This window comes from Strix uralensis, chromosome 8 (genome assembly GCF_047716275.1).
Source record: "Strix uralensis isolate ZFMK-TIS-50842 chromosome 8, bStrUra1, whole genome shotgun sequence".
NCBI classification, from domain to species: Eukaryota; Metazoa; Chordata; class Aves; order Strigiformes; family Strigidae; genus Strix; species Strix uralensis.
The window spans coordinates 1,411,075-1,432,803 of NC_133979.1; the positions used below are offsets into that span (position 1 = coordinate 1,411,075).

Here is a 21,729-nt window from a genome sequence, read left to right on the forward strand (position 1 = left end):
ATCAGCCTCGTAACAAGAATCCGTAGTATTTGTGCCTCTTCTGTGGTTCTTCAGCACAGATATTCAGACAAGCCGCGAGGCAGCGGGCAGGAGGGCTGTGGTCTGCTCCGAGATCACACCCTGCAGGGGCTTCAGGCAGCCACCCACCACCTACCCCGAGCAAGCAGCACCCCGAGGCACCCGAATGCTCCTTGCACAATAAGCTGTTATACATTAGAATTGATATCTTGCTTTCTCAACAAAAGTAAAAGCATCAAGTAAATCATTTTCCCACAGGAAAATTTAAACAAATCCAGGGTCTTTTTATCAGCCGATTTTGAACGCAAGTAGTAGATGCAAATGTCAAACCAAGCAATACATCAGGCAAATTCAAAGCGTATTTAATTAAAATGATTCCCATTCCAAATATAAACCAAATCATTACCACCATTACCATTACATGATTCTTTTTAAAAGGGGAAAGAATCCTCTTTAGAAAGTTACTACGGTTTACCAGATCTTGGATTTCGCTTCATTTTCTATACTCCATAAAACATCAATGGGTGAAAAGCATTTAACCACATTTCCAGCCTAATTAAATGAAATCAACAGTTTTTAAGCTGGACTGTTGGATCAAAAGATATGAGCAAAATTAAGTGTGCATCCTGAGGAGCAGCATCAGAAACCAACCCTTCTGAGCGAGCAGCCCTGCACTGTCAGCATGACAGGTGAGAAACACTAATCCCCACTGGGAAAACTGGGATGATATTCCTGAGTGTGCAGCATGGCTGCTCACAAGCACAACGTATGGACTCTGTAAATTCCAAAGCCAAGGGACTACACCAGACCAGGAACGGACCCACAGGAGAGCATGAGCTGCGTCCTGCACCGCGCGGTCTGAGTCCAGCCAGGCAGCAGCACAAACGTAACAGCACAAAGGGAGAACTCCCCGGGAGTCCAGTGGTCGATCGAACACATTTAAATTCTCAGAGGCAAATCAAAGGAAAATTATTAGCGATTTGGCTTTCCGTGTCATCTTCTTTAGCCGTTACAATGTTCCATTCCAAGTTCCGGTTTTAAACGTCAAGCCTTATGGTCTGCACACTGCAATGAGAGGAAAAATGAGACGTAATGATGCTATGCACCTATACCAACCATGCACTTTTTTTTATTTTCATAAATAAGATCCATTTTAGCATTAGATTATCTTCATGCTCTGTGCTGGCATATGGAAATACATGCAGTTACTGTTGCTAATTTTCCTTATCACCAAAAAAAAAAAAAAAAAAAGAGAGAGAAAAATAAAGGGGCAAAAACTTTCCTGTCTGTACAGTACATCAAACTCCTACACATCTGCTACAGCTGCTGCAGGACTCAAATTTGTACTTTACCCACCAATACCACCGGGTTCTCTCCCACAGACAAACCTCTGTATTTCAAACACCTGTATTTTTTTAATTCTTTTTTTGCGATGGAGGTGCCGGCAGGGATGTAGAGGAGAACAAGGTAGGGCTGAACCTAGTTCTGCCTCGGCCATTGACTTGGAGCTGACTCAAGGACCACCAAAGACTGTGAACTCTGCCCTCAGCGCTGCAGACTCCTGAGGAGTCACCAAAGCGGCAGAATTCCCACTCAAAGAAAACAAGCAGACAAACCAACGAGAGTTATGGTGCTCCTACAGTACGAAAGTACAAGCTGAGAGAAGGGAAGAAGGAAACTCATGTGTTTTTAGTGTGGTTATTTATTAAACTGTATTCCAACACTTGCTGAAGCCCCCTTAGGCGTGCGCCCTGCTGCAGCCCTTGCTCTGTGTCCCTGTCCCGGACGCCCTTGCCCACCCCGCGGCATGGCAGCGAGTGTGCTGCCCTGATGGAACGTTTTTGCTACCTGGTAGCAACGTGCCCCATACCTACATCTCCCTGCATGGGAGAGACGGGCAATCACGTGGATACAAAGAGACTAGAAGTACATTTAGATTTTGTAAATCAAGGTGTTTGACTTTCTAGGAGTGATGTTCTGTATCGGGCAAACAGGATACCTGGGAACAGAACCTGAAGTTGTAAAGGCAGAGTAACAAGTTTTATGGATGGGGTTGTGTGACAGTAGTTGGCAGTTCTGAGAACAAAAACTAAGCTGGCAACAAGAACCAAAGATCTGGTACACATCTTTGAGCAACGGATAGCCCGAGATCTCCACAAGCATTTGTAGGGAATGGCTGGTGCTTTGCTCTGGCAGCAACACCTTTGGGCTCTGCTTGTTCCCACCAGGATCAGAAGGAAATTCTCCTTCCTCTCCCCAACACATAATTATGCTTATGAAGGTTGGAAGGATTTTAGTCTTCCATTGAAGTTCTGGAGAACAGACAAGCTTAGAGATTGAGGCGGAGTGCCTGGGTAGGCTTAAGGCATCTGGTTCACACTCTTTGCTCACGCATCCTGATCTAAAGCTGCCATGAGATTTCACATCAAGAGGAATTCTCCTGCATACCCGAAGGTCAGGGACCTCCCTCTGGGAAAAAGAAAGGACCTTTCACATGACGTGATTTGCTTCCTAGGATCATCTGGGAAACTCCCCTAATAAGTTATTTGCAACTGCAGAAACCAAAGGCATTGGCAACACCCTTGACAAGTCACAGCGTGATAAATAGAGAGTCCAGTAGGACACGGCATATTCTGCCATGAGATACTGGTGCATCAAACTGCAAGTCTGCAGCTGCCAAAGGGGATCAATCAGACCGATGTACCGCTTCAAAGCCAAGTGCCCATACCTTCTATTTTTCAGCTGTGACTAATCCTTTCTAGGAAAAAAAAGAAGTGATTATAGAAAACCTTGTAAAAAAACCCATTATTCCTTCAGTCGCAGCATTAGCCGACCCAAAGCACAGCACGAACCTGCGCAGGACCGAAAGACAACACCCATTTAACCAGCCTCTCCCCTGCACATCTGCAAGTGTGTGTACTCGTACACAGACACATCTACGCCTCGTGTATTTTAGGTGACCTGCCTTGAGAAGTTCTTATATGGCACCACATTAATTACCATGTGTAAAGAACAATTTTAATCTATTATCTGAAATACAGAACTTTGGGTAGAGGAGTAGAACTAGTGCTTATAAATGAAATAGTTTTACTATTGAACTTACTCTGGTGGAATCTCTTTTCTTGAAGTTCCTTAGTACGTTTCAACACCCCCTAAAACTCTGACATGACAAATCTGAAGTACACGCTAAGAACTGCGACACCTCCCTGAGAGCCTCCCCTAGGCCGGACTTCAAATCGTGACAGACGAGGACTGTAAACTTTGCTGCACAGAGAAACCTAACAACGAAAGCTTTAAAACCCTGCACACACTCTGCAAGGTACGCTTAGTTTAAATGCTAAGTGAGGTAAGAATTACCAGGAGACAGTTTAGTGAAAGGTAGAGGACTAGAGGGGGAAGTATTTTTAGAGTGAGGGCACTAAGGTAATGACCCACGTACCGCAGCTTTCAGAGCCTGGTCTAGGTCTGCCAGTAAATCTTCTTCATCTTCCAAACCAACCGACAGGCGAATTAATGTATCACTGATGCCAAGAGCTTCTCTATCTTCTTTAGGCACTGAAGCATGAGTCATGATGGCCCTGGAGGACAAAAAATAGCCTTTTTTCTAAGAAGTTTTTACTTTTATTGGTAAAGACCAAAGCAGGTTGTTTCCTACCAGCATCCCCTGAAACTGCACGAAGATTCGACATGTTTTGTGTGCCACCTGCACATTAACCCACAGATGGAAAGAGATCGTATCAGTTACTTTAAATTAGGCAAACTGCAGACATGTCAGTGATTTGTATCTCTCAGAGTTTCAGTACAGTATTTCCAAGCTATAAATGATGAATAAGAAGTGGATACTTAACAATCTTAAACTGAAAAAGGAGAAAATACTATTCCTCTTCCTTCTAGAGATTTTTTTTTTTTTCCCTAAAAAAGAGTATCTAAAAGCTCTGCTTTAAGCATATGGAGAAACAGCTATAGTATACAAACTCCAGTATAAAATCTGATTTTTAATTTTTTTTTTTAACTTCTGGTTTCTCAGATCATTTGTCAAACTGTACCCATTTAGACTGAAGAGTTTATTCTCTCCGACTATGGAAGATATAGGTAAGAAGCTATTTCCCCCATATGCTCAGTCACTGATATCCACTGATTAGCAATTACCTTTCAACTCCTTAAGTGTTTTAAGATTTGCTGTTATTCTAAAATAAGCAGCTGAAATGATTTAGCATGTGAGTTTAGTCATAACTTCCCATGTATCTTTTTGAAAAGCAAATTGGATTTAAGTAAAATAATCTAATTCCATAAAATCCCATTTTTAGCCTTTGAACCTAGACAGGGGCAACTAAGTGTTACTGAATCCCCACAAAATTTCCCTGACACAGAGACAGATGTGGTGCAGCATACTGACCATGCCCTCTTGTGTGAGCAGGCAGAACGGCAGACCTCACATCCTTGGCGTGCCCGAATCTGCTCAATAGGACTTACTCAAACCCACACTGATTTCCTGGATTTGTCATCACAGCAACAAATTGCAGCCCAGTCTCCCAGTTAAAACAAGGAAGCAGGGGAAATGCCCTCATCACTGCATTCTTGGAGTCACAAAAGTCACACTCATTTCTGGAGCAGCCACTGGGTTTTGTGCTACACAACCTACTAGCCTTGAATTTCAATTATATGCAAAATATCTTGGCTTTGTGTACTAGAAAAATTTTAGAATTCCCGTAAAAATAGATCGGCCACTTTTTTGTTACTGTGCAGCTTTTTTAGACTTTTAAGATGAAGAATGACTTACGGCTGCTCTGCTAGGCTTTCATATCCTCCCAGACTCTCAGCCAGTGCAAAAACCTATGGGAAAAAAGACACAGAAGTTAACATAAGAAGTGTAAGGTTATGAATGCTTAGAGACAGTGAAGGAAAAAGGAACGTTTATTGGTTTGTTTGGGGTGGTTCTCTGAATTTTTTTCTATAACAACTTTTATATTATGAAAGGTATTATCTGGAATTTGGGAAAAAAGTGTACATTTAGCAGTTAAGAGCTGTTAAGATTTAGAAAAGTCTTGTCCTAAAAAGGCTCCAAAGAGACACTGATGCAAAACTGAAATTAAAATATGCCCATGCTGAGCAGCTCCAACCTGGGAGCATTCCTACAGTGCCGTGCATGGGCAGCAGTGGAGGAGGAGCAGAAGGGGAAACGCAGAACCCAAGGGAGCAGGTTCTGCCTGGGCACCAGCAGAGTTTTCATTCCGTTCAGAGGGAGAGAGAAGGCTGCCTGAACAAAGTAAGACTCAGATCTCAAAAAGTTCAGTTAAAGTTTGATTATATCCTATCCTTACATACTCTGCTTTCAGCATCACTCGTCACCACTCATATTTAACACCTCTGCTTTTCAGGCTGGCAAATGGCAGACTTGATGGGGAAAAAAACCAAACTTTTAAGACTCTCCTCTTAAGGCTGAACTGATTTTTTCACTCAATGCTCGAGTCTGATGGTCAGTTTAGTAAACCAGCCTAAATTTCTCAGTGCCTAACAGTACTAGTGTTTGTGAAATGCTTACTGTTAATTAAGGGGTTTTTTAGCACTGCTCTTTGAATTATGGACATATACTCTGGATGACAAAAAGGCTCTCTAGAGAGCCAACTGCACTCTGACAGGGATTCACAACTTGTCTTTTGTGAATGCACTTACTGCCCTCAACATTCCTCTCCAGCCCTGGTTGCTTATATTGACTTATTTTTTTTCCTCTAAGAAACAGAAATACAACTAAACCTATCAGCCAAAGAATCCTCTTCTCAGCCTGGTTTAGGGAAATGACTTTACTTTTGTACCAACCTAGTGACAATCTGATGGTTATCCGAGGCAAAGGGCTGGTGCACACACTCAGAAGGGACTACTTCTGGAACCTGCTCTCTGATGTTTTTTGTCAAAGCTGGCAGATCTCCTGGGCCAGGATTAAATGCTCTCTCTCATGTAAAAGGAGATTTTGTGGGAAAATCGTACTTTTAGTAAATTTGTTTTCAGCTGATGACAGTAGCTGGCAAGTAAGTTAGGGAGGAGAAGGAAGTTCCTCTTTACCTTTGTCAATTATTACCGATTTGTTTTTCCAAGAACAGAACAGCAAAAACACAAAAGCAGGATGCAAATTAACCAGAGCTCAAGACTAGCAAACACATTAAAGAGTACAGGCAGAATTAACTCATTACAGAGACAGAAGCAAGAGCCTATAGTTTAGGTAAAATAACCAAACAACTATTCTCCAAACTGAGGGACTCCCTCTTTGCTTCATGATTCATATCATTTCTCAATGGGTTTTTCTCCTGATGAGTACTTTGAAATATTACAACAGTATTACACCAGCCACAGCCTTTCTGCTTTCAAACACTACAGGTATTTTTGCAAAAGGGTGGTACGCAGGCCCTTTATTAGAAGCAAAGCTTGGGCTAACCTGGACATACTACACTCTGCTGTGTAAACAAATGAGCTGAGGCATCCTTTTCTTCCCTCTCATTAGCCTCTCATTTACAAATAATCTATTATTTAGAGATGGTTACACCCAAAAGACTTTAGGAGCTTTGCAAGTACAGAGAAAAACTCTCCCCGCCCCAAGAAAAACCACTTCCTTCCATTATCACCCTCCAAAGGACAGGCTCAAGTCCCCAAGAAAAACCACTTCCTTCCATTATCACCCTCCAAAGGACAGGCTCAAGTCCCTCTAAGCTAGTGTGTATTTACCATCATTTACCTTTAAATTCTTGAGGAAGGTAGCAGCATGTTCGAGACTTCCTTTAATGTAAAAGGTGACCATCCCAGGGCAGCCGGTACACTGCCGCTTGACCAACTCATGCTGAGGGTGTGAGGGCAGGCCTGAAATTTGTAGAAGTTGCTTTAAGTTAATTACAAGCAGCTCACCCCCAGCTCCGCAGCAACAGCCCACACCTCACCCGCAGTCAGCAGGCGGGAAGGGTGCACACGCGACACGTCGGGTGACAGTACTCAGAGCCATCAAGGACGTCGCCCTCTGGGAAGCCCTGCCAGCCTACCTGGGAAGATGACTTTTGCCACCCGGGAATCTGACTCAAGAAATCGAGCAACAGCTAACGCGTTGCGGAAATGTTGTTTCATCCGGATTTCCAGTGTCTTCAAACCACGATTGCACAGGTAACAGTCAAAGGGAGATGGGACAGCTCCGAGAGCTACAGACATTCAAACAAAATTCCACATAGAACAAAGGCTTTGGGGTTTTGTTAGTAAAAATAAATACAGTACTAATTTCCACAATTTCTAAAGTTCAAACAAAACAAATAGAAAGACATCTGATGCAACCTGTGGTCCTCATCTTACACCCAGGGGAAGCCAATTAATGAGCTGAATTAACAAGCTGAAGACTCACGGATTATATTTATTAGACACAATACACCTTATTCTTTCTGTTGTAGACAGAGAGCAGACAGGTCACTGTACAGAAATCTATTTGTTACAATTAAGAGGCAGCAATTGTTAAAATCAACCCATATAAGAAAATTCTGCATTAGGAATAGCCTCTGATGTGTGAATGAGTTTAAAAAAAAACCCAGATGTACTTGACACGGGTTAGATGAAATTAAATAAAGGCATAATTTAAATGTTTGCATGCCTCTTCATACACGACGTCAAGTGAATATAGGAAATGATGGTGCTCTTTCTGCCGGGGTCCCATCTAGAACCTAAAGAGCAACTTTGCAAGCAGTCATGCCCCCTGTAACTGCAGGTGCTGCTTGCATTCTTCAAATTCTAAACCCACAACAAAACATGATTTAAGAGCACTGCTCTAATTCCCACTGGCTTCAGGAGAGGAGTGATTGAATGCATCTAACATACAGCCCGTTCACATTTGTGAAAAATATAGTTCTGGTGCTTAGTGGAGGCAGGGATAAGTAATGGTATTTACTCTAAAGTTTATTTCCTTAGAAAATGAAGACCTCAACACAGTCTGCAAAGCAAAAAAATTGCAGTTTTCTAGACAGCAGTCTTGGTGGTACTGCACTGAAAGAACAGCTGAAAACATCAAGAAAGTGCAAAAGGGTTTGTTTGCGAGGTGTATCTTCCCAAACCTCCCAGCTTTCTTCAAGAAGCAGCTAGAAGTGCAGACCAGTGTCATTAACATTATTAGACAGGGAAGCCACAGTCGCCCACCAAAAGCTATCACCTTTGCATAAGGCCACCCTACGTACTGGTCAAAGGCAGGGAAGAGAATTCAGGTTTCTTACCTCTGTGTTACTGCTTTCTCTCCAGGCATTTACACTTCTGCACATTTAAATGCCTGAGCTACACCTCTAAATAAATTTCATACTTGTGTGCATGCAACACGCTTCCTGTTATGAGCTGGTGTATTTAAACATGAATTATTTCAAGGTATTTCCTATATTCATAACTTACAGTTTTGTAAGAATTTGAGCCTTTCGTAGAGATCATCACAGTTTACTGAAACAAGTCCCATCACAACATCACTATGCCCTAAAAATGCAAGAAGACAAGAACAGAATCAGCCACTCCGTCTGCTCCAGGGTTCTGCCACAACCCCCCATATTCCCAGCCCTGCTGCTAATACAGTCTCATTTTTGGGTCATGGCTATAAACACCTCTAGGTCTATTACCTGAAGTCAGGTCAATATTCCTTCTCGCAGGGATAGTTTGGGAGGTATGAAGACTATAAAGTCCATCTTCACTAATGGCCCATCTAAGAATTACCAGCAGACACACTGGCTTCTGTGAACTGCCTGTAGCCAGAACGGCTTTTAAATAGCCAGCCCAAGCTGTGACTTACCATTCATGTACTTGGTTGCAGAATACATACAAATATCAGCCCCCAGAGATAAAGGACGCTGAAATGAAATGAAGATAAAAGGTCTTATTAAGGCTTGTGTGCACTCTGGTTCACTTCAAGCTATCCAAGAAGGCTGTGATGCAACATGGAAAATAACAATGGGTGGAGAAACAAAAAAAAAAAACACCCCACAAAAACTTAACACAAAACTTAACCAACACAAAAACCTGGGCATGAAGATAGATAGAATATGTGACAAAAACAATAGTGCAGGAAATCACTCTGAATTCCAGATAAGGACAATAAAAAGAACCCACAATAAAAAGAACCCACAATAAAATGTGATTTAAAAGCTCTGGTCTAATTCCCACCGGCTTCAGGGAGATGAGTGATTGAATACATCTAACATACAGCCCATTCATATTAGAAAAAACCAGTCCTATTGCTTAGCAGAAGCAGGAATAAGTAATGGTATTTACCCTAAAGTTTATTTCCTTAGAAAATGAAGACCTCAACACAGTCTGGAAAAGCAAAAAACCCTGCAGTTTTCTAGATATCAGTCTTAGTGATACTGCACCAAAAGAATGGCTGAAAACCTGAAGAAAGTGCAAAGGGTTTTGTTTGCCAGGTCTCTCTTCCCAAACGTCCCAGCTTTCTTCCCAGAAGCCTTTTTAAGGTGAGGCAAACGGAGATGTTGATGGGCAAGAAGTAATGAACAATATTTTTTTTTAATCAGTCACTAAGTAAAGGGCTTTGCACAGAATATAAGCATATTACGAAGACTGAGGAGTATCAGTATGTTAAAAGGTAATGAAGCAAGCAGATTTAGAATAAAAAACTGCTGCTGTCAGATTAAACACAGACGTGGATAACATGCATTCCCAGTGCGCCACCAGAACGGCAGCATAAACACCAGTGCCTTTGACATTCGATACTGCTATATAAATCACCCAAACTCTGATCTTCTTAGAACAGTGTACCGCAGCAGTCTGGAGGGGTTTAAAGACATTACCTATTACCCTTACTAGAATTAATCATTACAACTGACTTTTGCTTAGCACCAGGCCAATAAAAGATACATTAACTAGCTCCCATATCCAGACGCTCACTTTTCTTCTTTCACACACATCTTTCCGAAGCAATAATTGTGGGGAGAAAATCACCAAGCTTTTGGCATGTTCAAGACAAACTCAAGTGCTACTTTAGCTAAGCATTAACGCTTTCCGTAAAGCTGTCTTAATTTATAAAGATCTCAGTACCCTTAACAATAACAAAGACTCCTTGCCTTTTGCACTCATAAAAATGTTTTACTTTAGACCTAAAATACAGGGGATTAGCTTGGTCTCCTGGGAAATACACAGGAATATTTCTAGCCCACATTAAGATGAACAAGACTTCGAAGTTTATTACTCCAAAGCGGTTTTAGAAGTTAAGAAATTGTCTTCGCTTTGTGTATTCTAGTTATAAAAGCAGAAAAGTTATGCCAATTGTCCGAGATCAAAATTACAAACTGCTGAGCCACGCATTCACCAAAATATTGAAGAAAAAGGTAACTTGAATGTCTCAAATAAAGATTTAACAGAGTTCGCTTGTTTTAACTTCTTCTTCCACTACCTTTTTTAGAAGGTGGTTCAGAACAAATCATGAAGAACATATACAAAAGAATTGGTATAAAAAGGCCAAAGTTAGAAACCAGGACACTTTTTAACATGCCTGTTACAATTTCCATCAGCAAGAACTAAAACCCATGACTTTTGAATGACAGAGAAGCCATTCTCCCAATGGCTTACCTGACTGCCTTAATTCAGTGTGTTGACCTGACTGCTGAGCTATACTGGTTTTGCTGGTATCGTACTGGTATATGGCCAGTTATGAAATACTTTGCACACCACCTTTACTAATGTAAAGAGCAGCAGTACATGGGCTGTATTTAGAAAGAGAACAGGGAATTCTACAATGCACAGATCAAAACCACAGTTCCTTGGTGGTGCTTCCATTTTAAAAGTGTATCTTCGAATACACTGAAATAAGGGGGTAACTGTAAACAAAGTGCTTACCTGGAAATACGCAGACATAAAAGTGTTGTCTACCACTAGAAGAACATCTTTATGCTTATGCACTACACCTGCACAGGCCTGGATGTCAATGACCTTCAGCGTGGGGTTTGTGGGTGTTTCAATCCAAACAAGCTGCAGTAATTCAACAACGTAAATCAGTTTAGAGATTTCACAGTGCTGGTGATGGTACATGTGTAAATCATAAATGCTTTTAAATGTTAACTCGGTGAGTGCCAGCCTCCCATGCAGGTTTGTAAAGTGGGGATAAGAAAGTGTCCCTACTGAAGAAAGGCAAGGTTTCCTGGGAGAGGTAATATTCCCACAAAAACAACTGAAACACGGGAAGAACATCCAAGCTTTCGAAAACCTAAGCACATCACATCTGAAGAAGGCCTGCGATAGCCAGAAGAAAGTCTTGATGCCCAAATATTTTCCAGCTGAATCATCTTCCACTAGAGCAGGGGATTATCTGCTCCAGTGCCATGGAGCACCTCCTCCTCCAACCTTGGTGCTCCCTCAGCTGTTTCTTACCTTTTGCCTCCCCCCCTCCCTCTCTGGTGTTTTTTGCCCTTCTTAAAGCATTTTCAGTGAGGCACCACAAAGGTCACCAAGTGGTCTGCAGTGGGGACATGCTGGAGCCAGCTGTGCCCCAACCTGTCCCCACAGCGGCCACCCCCTCAGCACCCTCTGCTTGACACATACACCCAACATAACAAGAATAAAATTATTTAACGATGTTAAGCAAGTAAATTCAGCAATTCCCTTCTCCCCTACCTTGGTCTCTGGTGTAATTGCAGCTTCCAGGCATGCCAGTTTGGTGCAGTCAACAAAAACTACCTTCAAACCCATTTTCATGGCGACTTCCCTGAAGTATCTGTTTGTGCCTAAAAAAGCCCAACCAGGCAAAAAATCAGAGACACAAAATGAAACAACTTCCTTAACCTTCCTTGTCTGATCCCCAGTCTCTTGTACACATCCACAGAAAGCCAGGAGGGTACAGGTTTATGCTGTACACCATAAATGGCACATTAGGGTTTTTTTTATTTCTAACGAGTTTAAAGATTGCTGTAGCTTTAAACATCATGGAAAAGTAATAATGTGAATACAGAATCAGTGACTTATGAAGCACCATTTGGGGTTTTTTTTTAATCAGAAGATTAAATAGACTCCTTTTAGTTTGCCTGCTTCTAACTCCCCCACTCCACTTTTAATAACTTTTTTCCACCACATATTTTCAAACTCTTTTTTCTATTTAATAAGCTTAATTGAGGATCTGGCAGAAGAAGAATCATGGGGAAGACTCCAGCTACTGTGCTTCTTATCACTCCATTAAATAAACATGTAGTGAGGAACATAAAAAAGTGATTATTTCCTTCCTTTCCGTCTTTGAAGCCTTTCATTGGAAAGATTAAAAGAAGAAACCAGAAGCACCAGTTGACCAGTAAATGTGCAACACACTGACTATTTGGCAACACTGGCAAAGTCAGATTAAAAATTAAATCATTAGGTCTTTCTGCCAAGATTATTCAACATTTACTCACTTAGGCAGACGAGCAGTTTGCCATCTAGCCATAAAGTCAGAGTACAGGCAGGGCATGATTCTGTGTGACAAATGCTACATCTGAAGGATTTTTTTTTTTCCAGGGAAATGCTTTTATTTCTATAGTAAGCTATATATTCTCTCTTGTGCTGTAAGAAGTTTATTCAAGCATGGGAAATTTTCACATAGGCTGTCAACTCTATGAATACAAATCACAGAAAAGTTGCTTTATAGTAGTCTTACATGCTTTTAATAATAGCACACTACAAAAAACCTTCGCTGGAAACGAGAGGTTACACTGGAAGTAGCCCTTTTTAAGACGTTACGGCAACGGCTCAGAATTCAGAGATGCCAACAACATATAGCTCCCTCTCACGCCTCCCAAAACTCTGCGTCGCTTAAACACGTCCTAGGCCATACGCTCTCCCAGCACTGCCTGAGAGCTTTTCACTTTCTTTCACTGTTTTCCTGACAACCTTGCACACTGCGGGCTCATTTGAGTTAGCAAGCGCAGCGCTGCTTTCCTACCCAGCCAGGCTTTTTCCAAAAAATGCACTAAAAGCTTACCAGAGCTCGTGCACCCTGGAGGGAGCAGGGACACGTGCCAGCACAGCACCCATGACTCAGAGTTGCTATCACAGGGCTGAAGTGTGACAGGCTGCAGAGGGCAAGCGTGGCGGGGGGGTAAACCCTGCGCAGCACGAAGGAGTCAGCACAGGCAACCGCGAGGAAGCGGCTGACAAAGGACCAGGCTGCAGCGTGCAACACGAGCAGGAAAGATGACTGGGAACAGGCAGAAGAGCCCAGCCAAGGAGGAAGGCAAGCAGGGATCAGGGGACAAGGAGCCCCCAATAGCCAAGGGAAGAACAAAGGGGCTGAACACGTACAGGGGCAGATCTGCAGATGTACTGTGCCATGGGGTGTGAACTCCACTGAATAAGGCTGTCTGTGGGGAAGCCGGTCTCTTTACAACAAAAGTATAAAAAAAACAACTCAGGGGACCAATGATGAAATTCACCTCTGTAGAAACCACCACATGCTGAGGCTTTGATGAGCAGGGGAACTGGTTTTGCTTGAAAAATACACCTATGGGCCTTTCTGAAGTGAGGAACTGATAATATGCTTTGGCCAAATGACTTTGATTTACTGAGTTCTGTAGTGGGAGGGCTGTGAATTAAAGGAGCAGATTGTCAGCAGGGATTCCTGCTGTCTACACTCAACTTCGGAGAAGAGCTATCTGGCATGACAGAACTAAGACATTAAAAGCAAATTATAGACTCACAGGTGGGTTTGGATTGGAAGGGACCTCAAAGATCACCTAGTCCCAACACCCCTGCCCCAGGCAGGGACACCTTCCCCTAGCCCAGGTTGCCCAAAGCCCCGTCCAACCTGGCCTTGAACCCTTCCAGGGAGGGGGCAGCCACAGCCTCTCTGGGCAACCTGTGCCAGGGCCTCACCACCCTCACAGGGAACAATTTCTGCCTTAGATCTAATCTAAATCTCCTCTCTTGTTAGTTTAAACCTGTTACCCCTCATTCTATCCCTACACCCCTGATCAAGAGTCCCTCCCTGTGTTCCTGTAGCCCCTTTAAGCCCTGGGAGGCTGCTCTAAGGTCTCCCTGGAGCCTTCTCTTCTCCAGCTGAACCCCCCAACTCTCTCAGCCTGTCCTCACAGGGGGGTGCTCCAGCCCCCCGAGCATCTTCGTGGCCTCCTCTGGCCCCGCTCGAGCAGGTCCGTGTCCTTCTGTTGTTGGTGCCCCCAGAGCTGGACCCAGCACTGCAGGGGGGTCTCCCAAGAGTGGAGCAGAGGGGGAGAATCCCCCCCTCGCCCTGCTGCCCACACTGCTCTGGGTGCAGCCCAGCACACAGGTGGCTTTCTGGGCTGCCAGCGCACGTTGCTGGCTCACAGTCAGTTTTCCACCCCCCAACCCCACCAAGTCCTTCTCCTTGGGGCTGCTCTCCATCCCCTCCTCGCCCAGCCTGGATTTGTGCTTGGGATTGCCCCGACCCATGGCAGGACCTTGCCCTTGGCCTTGCTGAGCTCCATGAGGTTTGCCTGTCCCACCTCTCCAGCCTGCCCAGGTTCTGGATGGATCCTTCCCTCCCTCCCCTCCATCACACCACACAGCTTGGTGTGTATTTATATTTGATGTGTACAAGCACAGAGAACCAACTGGCAAAGAGCAGTTACCCTTTGCGGTGGGAAAGGTGATTACTCTTGCTAAAAGTTTTTCCAGCTGTTGCTTGGGAAAACACCACCTGCCTCTCTAACCTTCCTTTGAGAACAAAGCTGATTTGATCTCTTTGTACCAAGGCCTGGCAGCAGACAGAGAGAGACAATGAGCTTTGTTGATCAGTGAAACACACAGTCGGGCACTGAGGACATGGATTGTCTCAGAGCACCCTGGCAGACTTTCCTACTAGGGACTTTTGGGTGGCATCAACCTTTTGAAGGACTTTGGCAGAGGTGGATGCACTGTTTGTTACCGTGGAGTTTCTTAGAAGAATGGGTGAAAAAAAACCCAAACAACCCCTATACAAGATCAAAACCTAGTAGGGGGCTGCAGCATCACTGAGGCATTGGGAAGACATGGACAGAACAGATGCAAGTTGTGCTTTCAGGGAAGATGACAGAATACTTGTCCAAAACAGCCCAGACAAAACACTGGCTGGAAAAGGGTCAAACCTAGGAAAGGAATAGTAGAAAACCCAGAAGCTGGAAAGCCCTGCTACACTGGACTGCAGAGGGTCCTGCTCCACAAATCTAGGCTAGGATGTTGCTACCTTCCCCTCATTCAAGCATGTAGTACTAGTCAGCTCTATTTTTTAAACCCCCATATTGTGTCTCAGAATCTTTCAGCATTTGAATTTCTCACCCCAACATCAGACAGGAGTGTTCTGTGTTCTCATAAAGTGAAAAGGCTTTAAAGAAAAGTTAGGTCCTATGTGGGAAATTCAGAAAGCTCACGAGAATCACAAATAGGGACATTTAATCATCTGCACAATGAAGATCAAAACCCCACTTTTGCTTTACGTACCTCCATAGACATCATCCATGCAGATAATCGTATCCCCTGCCTTTAACAGGTGAGTAATATTCAAAGTAGCAGCTAAGCCAGAAGCATAAGCTAAACCTAAAACAGAAAAGAGTAAGTGGCAGACAGACTGTATTTTAATGGGATGCAACCTTGTCAAACTTGCCTTCGCTTTCCTCACTTTGCTTTTAAAAGGAACCTGTTCCGTCACTCTCACGCTATCTCACTCGCTAAGTGCATTCAGTAAAAGCAGCAGCCTGACTTTGCAGAGTGGAACCCAGGATTCGCAAGGACGGGTTCAGTTTAGCTTAGGCACCAAACACAGCCAGAGGAAGCACTTCAGAAAGCCCAGTATTGAGCTGGACTTTCCTGAACAGTAAGTGTTGGACTCTTTTCACACCCCAAAGCAGCTCTTGCCCCTAACCAGTAGTCGAGGCTGTGAAAGCCTTGCTGGGATACGGCTGCTGCTGGGAACTCAGCGCCCTCACTCCCCAGGTCGTGCCTACTGTGGAAAAGCAGGAGACACACGCGCTGACATCTTGCTTAAGGAACCTATTAACTGCTTACAGTATTTAGCTCCATCTAGTGCTGCCACAGCCTTCTCCAGGCAATCCCGCGTAGGGTTTCCACTCCGGCTGTATTCATAACCCTGTTGTGAAAAGCAAGAAACAAATGTAACTGAAGAGAGAGCACTGACGAAGTTTTGTACAAGAATCGTGCTAGCTTCCTTAAAAAGCCCCGCTCTCGACACCAAGGTCACGCATCCACCTCCTCCAGGAACAGCAGGCTGGTTTTCTGGCTATGTCAAGCCGCTGTACACAACATTCAACCAGGCATCCCCAACCTGAAAATGGTTTCTAGGGGCGTGCAGGGGGAAGACACATTCTTAGACACGTTCTCCTTCTTGTTCCTAGATCTCCATCTCTCGTCACTGTAGGAGAAAAGGCCTGGGGCTGACACAGTCCACTCATTCTGAAGTTATCAGGAAGAACGTGTCCCATCTGCACGACGCTCTGCTTGAAAGATGCTCTAGGGCACCGGCCAGTGCCAACCTGTACCCATCAAAAGTTCTTGAAAGCTCAAACCCTGGCATGCAATCAGACCAAGTTCCATGTTTCCGTGCAACGGCTTTTATGTGAATACTGAGAAAATTTAATGAGGAAAAAAAAAATACTCATGCATGCATGGATGCACTTGTTAGAGAGAACCTGGCTAAGCATCCTGGTATTTGCGTACTTTCAGGATTTCTGTTTAATGACAACTTCGTCATATTCAGGAATCTGGCAGACCGCTCTCACAGAGCTCCCGGCACGAACACGGCCGCTCTGTCATCAGCATGTGAACGCAGCAGCGCGCGACTCCTTCTTCCGAGGTCTTCTTCAACACAGCTACCTACTCACAAGCATTCACAATTTTAGTCTGCTTAAGCAATTTCGTGTGGAATCAAAGATCACAAGGCGAATTCCTATTGCCCAACCAGCACAGCGTGACATTCGGCCCTCAGCTTTGGAACAAATACTGATTTATGCGTTGCCAATTTGTGCCATTTCCCCTCCTACATGCGCGTAGCCATCAGAAACTTGACAACAGTTCAATGCAAACACTTCTAGTACTTTCTGTGATACATCCACAAAATACTTATGAGATATTCTGGAGGGACCACTGAGGCAGCCTCTTACACAATCTGTAAATAAGAAAGTGTATTCTGCCGGGGCCCAGCGGCAAAGTATTGTTATCACACAGACTTCAAGGAAGTCCCCGGCTGGGTGCAAACCACGCGACCAAGGCCTGAACCTTAACAGGGGTAGCAGCCTCCTCCTCCTCCTCAGCGCAGAGGCTGCCGAGCCCGAGGGGCGCTGGGTGCCCCCTCCTGCACCTTTCACACCCAAAATCACCCAAAACGGGCCCTCCAGCCCACGGCGGGAGAAACCACCTCTCCCAGCGGGGAAAAAAAACCCCAAACACAAACAAAAGATGGTTGGCTTTGTTCGGGAGTCAGCAGGAGGGGAAATATTTCCACGCGGTGCAAAACGGGAGCCCCCCCTGCCCCCCCCAGGGCCTGCCGCCTCCCCCGAACTCCCCAGGGGGCCAGCACCGCCGGCCGGGCCGGGCCGCGGAGCCCTCGCCGCGCCCCCGGCCGCGCCCCCCCTCCGAGCGCGGTATCTCTGACCCCGGAACCGCCCCCGTTGGGTGTCCGGTGGCGGCAGCCGCACTCACCGTGTGTTGCCCGGGGGCCTTCTGCTTGAAGGTAGTGGAGAGGGAGAGGGGCGGCACCAGGGCGGCCGAACGCCACTGCTCGGGCTCCTGCCCGGCGTGGATGGCCTGCGTGGCAAAGTGCGCGAACGGCGGGAGGAAGCCCCGCGCCCCGCCGCGCTCCATGGCCGCTGCCGCTCCCGCCGCCGCCGCCGCCACCGGCACCGGCACCTCCGCCATGCCACGCCCCCAGGGCCGGGCGGGGGCGGGGCCTCAGCGCCGCGCCCCCATTGGCTGGGGCGGGGCGGGGCCGGGCAGCGCCCGCGCCGCAGGGCGGGGAGCGGCGTCGCGCCGCGGTCCCGCCCGCCCGCTGGGGGGCGCCAGCGCGGCCCCGCCGCGGCCTCTCCGTCCCCCCGCCCCTCGGCTCGGTGTCCGCAACGGTAACGGTCCCCCGCGGCCTCGGCCGCCGGCGGAGCGGGAAATGGCGGGAGCGGCGGGGGGAGCCGTGAGCCCGCAGAGCCCTCCCCTGCCAGCAGCCTCCGCCTGCCCCCGCGCCCGGCCGCACCGCCGAAAGCAGGAGCTGTGCGGTGGAGGACTTGCCCCAGCGCTTGCAGCTGCCCCTCGCACCCCTTGGGCCGGATCTGAAATAATTTTCATCCCACCCACAGGTCAGTTTAGAGCTAAGCTGGGCCTAAGGGCAAGCGATGCCCGCTAGCTGAGGCCTGCAAGTTGAGGCCTGTAACAATTAGTGATAAAAGAAGCATGCGATTATACCTTACATGGTCACGTTGTACCCAGTTGTATAGATCTGGAAGTCTCAGAGGCGGAAATATTAAGAAATTCTTTTACCAAACAGTGTTTAACTTTGTATTTAACAAGGCCTGAGTGATTAGCAAGGCCTGAGTGATTAAAGAGAAGATACCCTAACTTTAAGAATAGATACATCCTGGCAGAAATGCTCAAAGGCGACAGATAAGAAAGAATATCTTGGCCAGACAACAGAGCTGGGAAACATCCAAGGAGAAGAAATTGTCCTCAAAAGACTCATGACCATAAAAGGGAAAAAGGGGTAGGGAGCTGACTCCCCAAACGACCACGCGAGACCCCCGCGCATGCGTAGTGTAGTTTTGCAATGTCAGCATGATGTAAATGTAGTAGGTGATAGGCAGAAAGGTGGAGACTTCTTGGAAAATGTATGAATATTCGTGTCTTGAAAGTATAGAAAGGATGAACTTTTGTTTCAGTGTGTGCACGTTAGGTGGAGTGATCCCCTGTGCACCCAGCGCTGCAATAAGGAATGTCTGCCTCCTGAAACTCCACAGTGGGTCTTAAGAGAGTTCCGCCGCTGGCTTTTACAGTAACAGAAGGAACACACTGATTAGTCTCAAGTCTGTTTTTCAGCCTCGGCACAGAGTGGAAACCTGAAATTTATGATGGAGGAGTTTAATCCTGCGGTGACAACTCTGTTTCCCATAGGCCTGTGGAAAATGTCTACATAAATCCCCCCGGGAAAGCTTTGCTTCAAATCCACTGTGCTGCCAGGACAGCAAAGTTCCAGGTGCCCAGCGAACCTCAGGCCGTATCGTAAAGATTCCCTTTTCTTTTTATAATAATTTGTAGGACAAAGTTCAGGATAGTCAAGCTGACACAAAGGGGAAAATGGAATGATTTCCTTGTCGCACAAAATTTCTCCTCTACCTCCAGTTCCATGTCACGGTTGCCTGTGTAGCCCATAATAGTCTTTTGTGGCTGTTTCTGGAGGAGGTTGTCCTGTCCTGTCCGTACGTAAGTCTGCAGGGTGTCGGCGCTGTGGGCTCCTTCCCCGGACACGGATCCTCGCCCTGCTGTCCCCACCCCTGAGGACAGGAGGGAGCTTGGCAGAGACCAGTCCCGTAGTCTGAGCGTCCCGAGCAAAGAGCTGGTGGGTTTGGGGGTTTTGTCTTCTTAATAAGGAGATATAAACATTTCTGAAGTGCTTTGGTTCAGCACCAGCTGAAAAGAGAATTAATACTTCCACTTTGAATGGAAGCCACTGAAGCTACACTGTCTTAAAATTTCTCAACCTACTTTTCCCTGTTAATTTCCTTAAATGTCCTTTGCTGCTCTGAAGCGTGTGTTGCTCTCCGGCGTCTCTCGGGCCCATCGTTCTGAATGCCTGGGAGAAGCACAGGTTTGTTTCTCCAGAGCTGGCAAGTTCCATTCACTGTCCTCCAGGACCAGATTTAGTTTTGTTTTGCCTTGTGGAAGTACAGAAAAAGGCAACCAGAGAGCATTTCTCTATAGTGAGGTGCTTTCGATATTCTATTAGGTACTTTTCGTAAGTTTAAATGTTAGACTTACAGCTAGAATAAATGCCAATGCACACTTACAGTATCTAATTGTCATTTACTGCCTACATGTGGGCTTTGTACAAATTTAGTGTTTTATTCCTATTTTTTGACCTATTCATTTATGGACTAAACAAGTCCTCCTGCCTGGAGGAATACACCCATGAGAAATTACTCCTCCATTATTTATTTCCTACTTGAGGAATGCCATAAGTGAAGTTTCCATAGACTCACAGCCCAGAAACTGTAGAAAATGCAGTTCCACGTTGCCACCATACCTGATCCTGCCACTTCTATCTAAATCGCCTAGTGCTTGCAAGAGAGCAATTTAATTTAAGAAGATGGGAGAATACAAACAAGAGCAGGTTCTGTTGTTAGACGGTAAAAAACCCCCGAAACATTCTCAAGAATTTGTAGGTGTGTAATAATGACGCGGCACAGTCCTAGCATGGGAGGACATCTGGATTCACTACAAACGCCAGTTTTCACAGCGCGGTGCCCATTAGTAATGTATTCATTATGTTTCTGCATTGAATAAGGGACTCCGTAATATGCTGGTAAACAGTGACTTCATGCCTCTGTCTCTTCTTAGCTGGCCTCCAGTAATTAAAAATGCAACGTGAAGCTTCCAGCATCAGCTGAAACCCGAGCTAGTGCACCTCCTCCACCAGACTAGCCATGCCCCGCATGTTTCCCGCACGGCACCGGGGCAAACGGCCTCCTGTGCAGCACTGGAGAACGGGCAGGAGACATCAGAACTACCAAGAGCGTCAAGCTCTCCAATTCTGTTTGTAAATGGGGTTTAATTTTCTCTAAAAACAAGAAGAGCCAGAAAAATCTTGTTGGAAAGACCAATAGAGCAAAGGTGACTTCTTTTTTCCCCCTAGAATTATTTAGAATTCCGTATTAGAATTGTAAATAGCTGTGCAGGAAGCAGCTGTGCTGTCACTCTGAAGACAGCAGGCACAGAAATCGTGTTTCATAGTTCCCCTCTCTGCCTAGAATTCTTCCTAGCCACTTAGTATGAGAGGAGATGATGCAAATTGGGTAAAGAAAGAGGTCACCCAGAAAGGTAATTCTTTTATCACAGCAGATCTAATCTTCCTGACAACTTGTAGGTGTTTTCCCCTGGAAGCATTAATAAGAAATCCAGTTTACCTGGAATTTGGCATATCATCAGTTTTTAAATGATTCATTCCACTGTTGTAAGTAGATACTTGCAGAACTAGCGCTAAAGGAGGAGCTCCTGCAGGGAAATCTGGAAGCTCTGAACCTAACGCAGTTACTTTAGAAGATGATAATGTATCTACAAGGAGTGACATGAGGACAGGACAACTGTCCCATCTTTCCCTTTTCCTCCATGTGCTTTTGAGGAAGACAACGTGTACAGGTCCCGTCACTCTCCAGGGAACTTGTTTCACAGCTGTGTATCACGCTGGGTCTTTTCCTTCTATGTCCCTCTCCCTTGGTGAATGAAACAGCCACGCAGACAAGGGAAATGGATGAACAGCGAAAGGTCTGGGCGAGGTTTTGTTCCCAACAGCATTAGCATCCTGTTTCTCCTCCTTGGCTCACAAGGGGACTCACGGAAGGAGCACCAGAGGAGATGCACAAGTGCTGATTTGACATTGCGGTGAGAAACCCCTTGACCTTTTGTGACCGGGGAAGTAACCCAGAGCTTCTGTTCTCTTGCAAACGAGGGGGATTGGCTCATCTCATGGATTTCATTGCTGCGTCGTTTGTTTACACCTCTGGCACGCGTACAGAACAC

At 45.6% G+C, this 21,729-nt stretch overlaps 1 protein-coding gene across 1 annotated transcript; it reads right to left on the minus strand.

The window, feature by feature from the left end:
- Positions 1 to 359: 359 nt before the first annotated feature.
- On the minus strand, positions 360 to 17,883 carry CTH (cystathionine gamma-lyase). The gene is made up of 12 exons (XM_074875771.1): positions 17,656 to 17,883; positions 16,006 to 16,087; positions 15,442 to 15,537; positions 11,638 to 11,747; positions 10,864 to 10,995; positions 8,807 to 8,864; positions 8,419 to 8,496; positions 7,044 to 7,196; positions 6,746 to 6,867; positions 4,799 to 4,851; positions 3,458 to 3,596; positions 360 to 1,083 (listed from the first exon to the last, which is right to left on the minus strand). The coding sequence occupies exons 1-12, from the start codon at positions 17,869 to 17,871 to the stop codon at positions 1,063 to 1,065; spliced, it is 1,260 nt and encodes a 419-aa protein (XP_074731872.1). The 5' UTR covers positions 17,872 to 17,883; the 3' UTR covers positions 360 to 1,062.
- Positions 17,884 to 21,729: the final 3,846 nt, after the last annotated feature.

Coding starts and splice junctions, on each gene's coding strand:
- CTH (XM_074875771.1), bottom strand. CDS start 17,871: ATGGCGGAGGTGCCGGTGCCGGTGGCGGCGGCGGCGGCGGGAGCGGCA. Junction 15,538..16,005: donor ACTAGATGGAGCTAAATACT/GTAAGCAGTTAA, acceptor TTTCTGTTTTAG/GTTTAGCTTATGCTTCTGGC. Junction 8,497..8,806: donor TGCAACCAAGTACATGAATG/GTAAGTCACAGC, acceptor TTGCATTTTTAG/GGCATAGTGATGTTGTGATG.